We start from the raw sequence: 11,033 nt of genomic DNA, 5'->3' as shown, positions 1-11,033 counted from the left end.
CATTTAAAGCGACTCGTAGTTGAAAATAAATATGTATCAGTTGTAGTCATGCATATTTCATCAAATGTGTATGAACATACCAATATAATATTTGCTTATATATTGAAATAGGAATTACAGTTGTAGATTGTCATAACTGATCTGAAATGGTGTCTCCCTTTGCTATTTTGAGTACTGTTTCTTTTTAACAGTGGTAAGAAAAGTATACATTTCACAAATAATTTGAAGATACAAGAGATTCGATTACAGCACAAGACATGCTTTCTCTGACACACTGGGTGTTGGCTGATTCGTTCCACTGTGGCAAAGATTCCATAATTTCACTATTAATTACCTTTCTCACAATTTTATTTTCACAGATATAGCTTGTCCATGGAACAGCTACATGCATATTCTGTAATCTATAACTGACATAACCACCATTCATAATTTCAAAATTCTGCTGACAGATGCTTATTGAAAATAATTCACCCACCTTTGCTCATGCAGATTATACTCTGTTGGTTTTCATAAGACAACAGGAAATACTTACTTCTTGTTAAGTGGCAAGTAAACCCATTCTCTCTTACACTTCTAGTCTAACAAATATACATAATTCATAAACTAACAATTGTATGTCTCCAATCTAATTAGCATCAGAGATGTGAAAATGCCTTTATGGTTTTCTATTTCTGTGCTGGACTAAAACATCTTTATTGCTGCACCTACAATTATAAACTAAAGCTACAGTTGTCTATGGTTACCGTAATTTATATTAAGTGGCAGGGAAAGTATACATAAAACATAGCCGAAAGCTTGAACTTAGAAAGATAAACTGGTGGCATATTTCTCTCTCTTCATTTTTTTTTCCCCTGCTCCTGAAAAGATCATCCCACTGTGGTCTCCGCTGTTCCCCGAGATTCACCTGCTCTGCCTCTCCGTGAATATTTCCCTTTCGGAAGTGTTATCAAACAATTTCATCATATGACTACAGGAAAGTAAAATGTAGTGATGAGGGGCCTTTTTAGCCCTTGCCAGAATCCATGTCCATTAACCTTTCACAATCTGACACACCTCAAGGGTAAAATCACAATCAATCAGACAATATGGCTGTATTATCCTGGCACAGCTACATTCTGCTTTCTCTCTCTCACACCCCATCTTTGTCACCCTTTCCCTTCTGTAGATATCTCTGGACTTTTCTTTCTTTCTAATGTCCTCCAAATATCAATCTTTGCCTTGAGTCCTTCTGCACCCACCTTGTCTTCCTGGTTTGTACTCAGAGTAAAGGTCACATCTTCAGTGACTCAGTTCTTAAATCTGTCACGAGATCTCTGGTTTGAGATTACTTTGTGTAGAATGCAGTGAATCTGGAGTACCTACTGAAGCTGTTAATGAATTCAAGATCCCATACTACACTCTTTCTCTGAGCACAACCATAAAAATAAACCCATTTCATGTTGCATACTTATGTTACAAAAAATAAAGCCAAAACAAAACAAAAAAAACCCAAATATTTTTAGAATAATTTTTATTTTCCTTGTAAAAGCTCTTTGATAATGTCAGTGTATCTCTAAGTGACAGATTGCAAGTCCCACTGGAAAATATTTCAGAAAAAAATTAACCTTCATTACCATCAAAAATATTGGATGAATAATAGGGATAACTGACCAACTGAAAGAAGCTTAAAGTAGATATATGTGCCATAGAATTAATTACTCTCTATATTTATATATTTATAAATTTATATCTATATTTATATTTATGCCAACCGAAACAATAACCTAAAATCAAATTGAGAATTAAAATCAAAGCAAGATAACCAAAAGAACCACATCTTTCACAATTGATTTTCAAAGTTCAGAGTGATGGTAACACAGATGCTCAGCTACCTCTCCTAGTCCCATCCCTGCTCTACCATGACATGCCAATAAATATTCAGCCATATGAATAATGCCCTAGGAAGAAATTTCTCAAAGGCAACTGATCACACTTTTTATTCTGGGCTAAACTAGTGTATAAACAGACCTCTCTGCCATCCAAGTTTAGAAGAAACTGGTCATGCATTAATCTAAAAAAGTTTCTGTAATGTTAAAGAGATGAATGTAATTTTACTAACAATTAAGATATTGGAAACAATTGGCACCGGAAGAGGGAGGGTAAAAGGTTTCAAATAGCCCTTTGTGTTCTGCCTGCAACAATATCTTAAATATATGTGGCCCATATTAAGGATGCACAAAATTAAATTTGTTACATCTTGGCTTATATATCCTGCGAACACAGCACATAAAAATGCCATAAAAACAAATATTTGAAAGCCTCTCTAAGCAAAATTGTAATTGATTTCAGTTTGCCAGAATACAGTGTTATTTTAAAGGAAAGTTTCTATAAAATTTTCAAATTTGTTCAATAATGTGTTACTTGGTGTTTAGGGGTTTAAGGCAGTAATGGAGTAAAAGTACACTTTTCAATTTAGATAGATAATTGTAAAATCTTCCTTATGTTAGGCAATCTCAATCTGCTTAACTACAAAATTTCTTTGAAGGTTCACTAAACCTTTGCATCTCTGATTGGCCGTATAAGTCTCACAGCTATGGACGAATTTCTGAGCAAGCCTTAGGTGCTCCCCTGCTTTGACTAGTCTGCCATATCCTAGGCAACTGTCATATAATAGGTACTAAATAATTGTTTTTCCAGTTGAACAAAACAGAATTGAATTATGCTTTCTAAATATTCATACTTCCCCCTCCACCCCAACTTGGCCTTGTGTTTTATATCTATGAAAGAAAATAAGGGCTAATACCGCAATTGGAAGACCGAGCACAGCAGGCAGGCTGCTCATGCAAGTATCAACCTACACAAGCATTTCAGCAAACCTTCCACATAAAGCAACTAAGCCACCAGCAAAACCCCCACCCACAAAACCACTTTTAGCCTGTGGAATTACCACATACTCTACATACTTGGAAATTAATATAATGTGCAGTGCATTTAGTTACTTGTCAATCAGGGAGTCAAGGACTGCACTGGTGACTGAATCCAGACTTTCTGTGAGACAATGACTATGTCTATATTAGCAAGTGGTGTGTACACACACCGCAAATCTTGAAAATAAAAGCTGATGTTGAAGATTTGACACACACACCGCATGTATTTTTTGGGCTTTACTTTGGACTTGCTTTAGCCATAAATGAAATGCCTAGTAGTAGTTGGAGCATTTTTGCTTTAATTTATTTCATATGAAAGTAGTGTGGCTTGTGTGCTTCAAGACTGCTTTGTGACGTGAACCAATGAGTAGTATATGGGGAAAATTGTAGTATTTGCCCCAAATTTGTGCCTAATTTCAGCCCAAATGCTAATGCAGATGAATTCAACACAAACCTTTTTTATTAGGCCTCTGTGTGAGAGCATGGACGTAAAGGACAGGACAAGACATAAACATTTTTTGAAAGTTTTAAAAATTGAGAAAAAATGTTTAAAAATTGCTGTTTATTGTCAAACACAGAACACAGGAACAAGTTCTCAAGGACCTCAGAATCAGTGTAGTGGTTTCTATCTAGGCTGCTGCAACACATCTAGAGATCACAAATCAAAACTGGAAGAACTTGATATTAATTCTGGACACCTCTAGTTCACTAAACAAAGCCTAGCTTAAGAGAGCTGGATAACCACATGAAGAGTAGAACAAAAATGTCATAATGAGTATAAATTCATAGATGTGTGTGCTCCAGCGATGAGTGGGGACAAGTTCAAGAAGTCCTTACTAGTAATGAAAGTAGAATTGAGTTGGAAAGACTCCCTCTTCCTGGGCAGAAGGACAAAGCAGCAAGAGTCTTCAAAAAAAAAAAAAAAAAAGAGCTCAGTAGCACATGGAAGATTCTTCTTAACACCTTTTTTTGAGCTTTGGAGTGAGGGAAAGGAATGAATATTAAAATGTCACCTGAACCACACTAAAAATGAGAGATGCAAATCAACTTTGTTGTTGTTTTTATTACTATATCAAATTTATTTGAAATAATTTTTAAACAGAAGTGTCGAGTGCAGATATTAAATTTATTATAATTATCACCTCGGTCATTGATGTGGGTGAGACTTAACTCATACAATTCACCCTTCCAATTCATGGACTTTTAAAGTTATTTGGCTTTTTATATTAGCAACAATGATCCTAAAAGAAAAGATCATACCACTAGTGATTAAACTTTTTCATAGTATATAATGGAGAAAAATCCTGCAGAGAAAAATGTGTCAGTATCTCTAATCTTAGAAAACATTTGCTTTCAAGGTGGGGACACAGATATTACAGATAAAAACCAACACCCTTCGAAAGTATTCTAAATAATTTTATCATATAAGTAATTTGATATGAAATAGAAAAGCAACAAAATATTCTGCTAAAATCTGATAGGAAAACCTAAGAAAAATGGTATCAAATACAGTTTTCTGAGCTTGAAAAATCTATGCCAGCTTGTTTTTATGAAATTTTGCATGGAATCAAAGGTTTTAAGACATAAATGAATGCATTTGGACTTACTGGACACACGGTAATGCTCTGCTCCCATTGACTCATACTCAGACTTTCTTCCAGTGTTGTGCATTTCTTCATCACCATGTCCCAGCCACAATAGGGGTCTTGGGATCCAATGCATGCACTGTAAATGAAAACCAATCAGATAACTCAGACATTTATCTTCATTTGTACTGACCAAAGATCTCTAAATAACTACGTAGCACTTCTTCATATTTCATAGGCAGAAAGTGAAATTGTGGTATGGCAGATGAAATGACCAAACAGAAGAAAAATTAATTTGAATACCTACACAAAGCCAGGATTTCTTTAAATGCTTTCTTTTCTGTATGTATGCATGGTATGTTGTCAAGAATGATTATTGTACTTTTTTACTAAAGAATTACAGAATTTCATAAAAAGTGTATGTTGTCTACTTCAAGCAAAGATTCCAGGAGTTATAGTTCTTAGTCTTTTCTATCAGTTTCAGAATTACATATATCTTCTTTGGCAGAAATCAGAGGACAATGTCTACTCTTTGAAAATTAATTAGGAAACCTTCTGATCTATTTTCTGCACTGGTGTAAAATCTGTGGAAATAAACTCAAAGAGGCACTGGTGGCTGCCATCACACCCCTTACACATCCCGTGCTGCTCTTAACATTCCCTGTTAGTGGCACATGACAAGGGAAAAAAAGGGTTAGAGAGAAGGATGGCAGTCTAGTTTCATACAGACTCTGAAAGACCCACCGTGCAAAACTAGAAGTTCATTTCTCTACTAAATAGCAGGTTTCTCTTGCTATTGACAGGTTGAACATTAACAGTCCAGGCAATACATCTGCAGCTTCACAGCTAAAGATGCATAAGAAAGGAGGTGGAAATCCCATTATAGTGAAGCACAACGTAATTTGTGGTTTTTGACCACGGCATGATCTACTCAACACCTGGTCTACTGACACCTGAAGGGATGCACCTTTCTCAGAGGGAAAAAGGAGTTCTAGCACAGGAGCTAGCGGGGCTTGTTGACAGAGCTTTGAACTATCTTGGAAGGGAGAAGGGACAAAACCAGGCTCGCCAGTGATGAGTGATGGGATTGTGCACCAAAACTTGAGGAAACGAACACTCATGGGATCACTCAATCTGCCTCAAGAGGTGTTGGCTACAATGTACCACCCCTGAAATGTTTCTACACCCTGCATGAGGAACAAACAAGAGGAGCTTGAAGCTTTGGCCCAGTCTCAAAAATTTGACATCACTGGCATAACCCAGTGGGATGAAACCTGTGACTGGAATGCCCTATTGGACAGTTACAAGCTCTTCAGGAGAGACAGGCAGGATAGAAGAGGCAGAGGAGTGGCATTGTATGTAATAGAAGGGTTAGAATGTATGGAGCTCACAGTTGGCACTGGCACAGTTGAGAACCTCTTGGTAAGAATCAAACAAATAATGTGGGTGTCATCATGGGAGACTGCTATATAGACCTCCCAGCCAGGACAATGATGCTGACAAATTATTCTTTGAGGAACTATGGGACACTTCCAAGTCAACTGCCCTTGTCCTTATGGGGGACTTCAACTTGCCAGACATTAAGTGGGAGTGTCACACAGCTGGCACAACCTGAGCCAGGTACAAAGAAGGGGATCCATGGTCTTTTCAGTGGTGCCAAGTGACAGGACCAGAGACAATGAATACAAACGAAACACAGGAGGTTTCAACTGAACATCAGGAGACACACTGTTATGTTGAGGGTGACTGAGCACTGGCACAGGTTGCGCAGAGAGGTTCTAGAGTATCCTTCCTTGGGGATACTCAGAAGCCACCCAGACATGGCCCTGGACAACTGACTCTGAGTGGCCCTGCTTGAGCAATAGGTTGGACCAGATGACCACCAGAGACCCCTGCCAACCTCAAATGTTCTATGATTCTGCCCTCAGAAATTTAGGTGCTTTATCCTTATTTCTATTTATCTATGGCATTCCTCATGTAGTTCCATGTTAACATCTGACCAAACACAGACTTACTAATTGCCTAGTAGGCTATTCCATAATACCATCATAGAGGATTCTTAGTGCTTATAAATTTCAAAGAAATTGTTTCTACAGTACACTTGGCAACATGGATTGCCAGTACTATGTAGGAGCATAGCTCCCATCTGCAAAATGGGTAAAATGTAAGAGACATAATAATCAAAACTCCACGAGTACCCCTAATTAGGCTGTCAGTTCAAATATAAAGCTTTTGGTTTAGGAGATTCAGTGTTCAGGAGAGAGTTTCCACTGATGTCTCTTGCAGCTGTGAGTACTTAGCATTTTTGTAACTCAGGCTGCACGTTTCCATTTAATTATCTAGAAAGTGAGGAGGAACTTGTGGAAAGTTTAAAGTGTCTTGGTCTTACAATGTTTGCAAGATATGATGTCCAGTGTTCTCCTTCAGAATACCTCTGATAAAGCATGTGTTTTTTCAGAAAAGAATACAAAATTAAATTAAAGGCTAACATAATGCAAAACTGGCAACATTAGACGTGCTAATGTTGAAGTGAAAACTTCTGCCTCGAAGATGATCTCACCTTTCTAACTTCAAAGTGTTCATATTTATAAATGCAGTTATTATACTTTAGAAACTTTTTATTAGAAACAAAAATATTTTAAGGTCAGTATCCTTTCACTTAGAACTGTACTCCCTCTTTTGTGGGAATAAGCTGATCCTTCTCCCACTCTGGTCTTAGACCCCATTTCCTCTTTTGATTTCGCTTCCACTTTACCTTCCACTCAGGCAGATCAAAATGGCTTGCACTTTTCATTACAAGTCACTGAGAAGTTATAAATATGGAGCTAAAAACATACTTTGACTGTTCTTTTTACTTTCTGGTATCAAAACAGGTCCTAGTTTCATGGAAGAAATAAAAGTTCTTGTACTGCTAGGACAAAGCATGTTTAATCACTTTGTGGACACCGAACATGGTCATTTCAGTAGATGACCAGCTTTGGAGAGCACTGCAACAAAATAAAATGAGGTGAATCTTTTCAGAATTTAGTTAAGAAAGTCCACTGAAAAATGGATGTTTTGTCTGTTCATCCCAGCAGGCACCAACCCACATCTGTAAGTATTCACATGAGTTATCCCAGCACTGCTAAAACTGGCAATTTTGTGCGGGAGGGAAATTCAGGAATAAAAGTGAATCAGTTCATTCTAAGACTCTTGATGCCACTTACCCTATCGAGTCAGCATTCTCTACAAAAACATTCAACAGCTTTTGGCTTCTACTGATTGATCCTAATTTTTCTTTATGTTGTCACTTCACATTTTTTACCAAACATAAACGTTGGGTAGTTGAGTATCTCTCCTGCAAGGCATTCATTTGGCTGTGATGATTTAGTATGCCTACTGACAGTGATGCAACACTTCAACAATGGATTTTGACTGATTAGTAACAGAACTGTAAGTCACCTCACTCTAAAGCAAGTCAGCAACAGCAGGTCTTTTTCTTCAGCTATTTTATAATTATCACCAAGTAGGTCAGCAAGACTGCTCTACTTCAGTTACATTTGAGATGATTTATTGAGACAGAAAATGAGGCAGAATTGAATATAACTCAGAGCAAAATATATAAAAAATCCCATACAGATTTAGACTAAAAAGAATTTGTTATGTGTGCACCAAAGAACAAAAAACCCTGTAAGTTTAAAAGCTATACCCTGATACCCTTGATTTCAGAGAGATTTTTAAATCTCCTTTCAGGGGAAGAATATATTCCCACATGAATATACATTGCAAGTGCTAATCAGGTATCCTCTGGAGACATTACATTTTATTCATGCAATATAAATGTAAGAGGTGCATCTTCCAAGACTGTTCAATGAAATTTTTTTTGTCTTTACCTATACACAGCATTTTGGAGAACAGACTCTCCTGACCCTTTCAATAATTTCTACTGAAACATCTATGCTACATAGTTCCAATTACCATCAACTGTGATCTGACACTTTGTACACCAGTAACTGAACTGGGGTCACCATCTTATTTCACAGAAGCCAGATTCATCACTGCAAATTTGAAGAGAAAACGGAAGATAAAAGCCTGACTCATGTTCCAAATGCGTGGTTCTATCCATTTCTGAATGAATACATGAATCTAATACTACACTTCTGTACAAATATACCTATCAGTGTTTTCATTACTACTGGTTTTGCACTGTATACATATATATGTGTGTGCAATGAAGAATAGGGATCTAAAGATATAGATGAATGATGCAGAAGAGCATAAATGGTAGGGACACAATTTATAAAGTCTTAGGAGCTCAAAATAAGATGCATGTCAAATACTCAGGATCCTGCTTAACCCCTGCCTGTACTGCTAAGAAAAATCAAATCCTTTAATCATCTCAGACACTCTGAGTGAACTACTTTTGCTTCCTCTTACTTGAATTTCTGTAAGACAATCAAAATGTATTTAGGTACAATTCAATCTTGCAATGTCACTGAGAATACCAGCTTTAAACCTACAAGTTCCTCCCATCAAATCCAGAATCAGGAACCTTCCACAGAATCACGGAATATGCCAAGTTGGAAGGGACCCACAAGGATCACGGAGTCCAACCCCTAACGCTGCACAGGACCATCCCCAGGAGTCACACCATGTGCACCAGAGTATCATCCAAACACTGCTTGAACTCTGTCAGGCTTGGTGCTGTGACCACTGCCCTGGGGAGCCTGTTCCAGTACCCAACCACCTGCTGGGTTAACCTTTTTCTCATATCTAACCTAAACCTCCCCTTACACAACTTAGGCCATTCCCTCGGGTCCTGTCACTGGTCACCAGAGAAGAGATGAGTGTCGGCCCCTCTTCTTCCCTTCACGAGGAAGTTGTAATTGCAAGGAGGTCTCCCCTCAGTCTCCTCCAGGCTGAACAGACCAAGTGACCTCAGTCACTACTAATACAGGTTCCCCACAAGGCCCTTTGCCATCTTCGTTGCCCTTCTTCGGACACTCTCGAACAGCTTAATATCTTTCCTATATTGTGGTGCCCCAAACTGCACACAATATTCCAGGTAAGGCCGCCCCAGTGCAGAGCAGAGTGAGACAATTCCCTCCCTTGACCGGCTGGTGATGCTTTGCCTGATGCCCTCCAGGACATTGTTGGCCCTCCTGGTTACCAGGGCACACTGCTGACTCATTTTTATGTATACATTTTTATGTATAAAATTTGTTTATAACACACAATTCTCTGAATGTTGTTGCTTCCAATTGACTCTACTTGAAACAAATGTGAAACACAACTTTCAGAGTATGCACTCCATCCTCCCGACAGATACATATACTGATAAAATCTCCTCTCAATTTTCTCAAGGTTGAACAGGTCCAACTCCCTTAGCATATCCTCAAAAGAGAGATGTTCCAGTCGCCTACTCATCTTTGTTGCCCTCCACTGGATTTGCTTCAGGAGTTCCATGTCTCTCTTGTCCTGAGGAGCCCAGAACTGGACACAGTACTCCAGATGTGGCCTCACCAGGGCTGAGTAGAGAGGCAGGATCACCTCCCTCTACCTGCTTTTCCTAATGGACCCCAGGATACCTTTGGCGTTCTTGGCCTCCAGGGCACACTGCTGGCTCACGGACAGCTTGTTGTCCACCAGGACCCCAGGTCCTTCTCTGCAGCGCTGCTTTCCAGCAGGTCAGCCCCCAGCCTATGCTTCTGCATGGGGTTATACTTCCCCAAATGAAGAACTCTGCATTTGCCTTTGTTGAACTTCAGACAGTTCTCTGGCCATCTCTCTGGCCTGTCAAAGTCGTTCTGAAGGGCTGCACAGCACTCTGGGGTATTGGACACTCCTCTGAGATTTGTGTCATCAGCAGACTTACTGAGAAGGCATCTGTCCCTTCATCCAAATAACTGATAAATAAGTTAAACAATACTGTGACCAGTATTGACCCTTAGATGACACCACTGCCATTCAGCCATTTCTCCATCCACCTCACTGTCCACTTGTAAAGTTACTATGAGTAACTACTCTGAACTTAGAATTCCTGAATATTTTGGTATTTTTTAAAGCAAAGCAATTAATTACATCATGACATATGAAAACCACATGCCTGATTAAAATTTTTATTTCTTAGCTCACTTCTTTGTTCAAAATAATATCCTACTAATAAAATCCAAACTGCAAATATGTAGTCAAGTCTATTTTGTTTTCTTACATCCTTGCAAACTGAAAAAAAAAAAAAGACATTTTTCTTCTCATAAGGCTACTTCAATAAATAAATTGGGAGCAGGCTGTAAAATTCTTGTTTGACAAAAATGTCTGCTTACAATAAAATGTATAGATCACACTTTAAAAAGTTGTGACTAGACTTTTCAGGTAAAGCAAAATGTAAATGAACAGTTTGTCTCTGATGCATTTTGTGGGTGAGATAGATAGACACTTTCTGCAAAAAGCTTCGTCTTCACAGAGGCAGAAAGGGTCAAGATCAGTTCTGAAGGCATTGAATTGATTCCCTCTGAAGTATGGAACTAATATTCTACTTCTTTTGAGTGAGAAAAACTTACAA

The 11,033-nt window shown here is 38.3% G+C and overlaps 1 protein-coding gene across 1 annotated transcript in view; it reads right to left on the bottom strand.

Moving 5' to 3' along the window:
• SEMA5A (semaphorin 5A) overlaps window positions 1-11,033 on the bottom strand; it is a 240,238-nt gene that overhangs the window by 88,599 nt on the left and 140,606 nt on the right. The window contains exon 11 of the mRNA XM_039386823.1: window positions 4,514-4,631. Within this exon, the coding sequence (XP_039242757.1) occupies window positions 4,514-4,631 (118 nt within the window). The remainder of the gene's footprint in view (window positions 1-4,513; window positions 4,632-11,033) is intronic.

Source organism: Pipra filicauda, unplaced genomic scaffold (genome assembly GCF_003945595.2).
Source record: "Pipra filicauda isolate LSUMZ 115617 unplaced genomic scaffold, ASM394559v2 scaffold507_size779033_pilon, whole genome shotgun sequence".
NCBI classification, from domain to species: Eukaryota; Metazoa; Chordata; class Aves; order Passeriformes; family Pipridae; genus Pipra; species Pipra filicauda.
The sequence above is the reverse complement of the archived record's forward strand: the minus strand, read 5'-3'. Positions and strand labels throughout refer to the sequence as shown.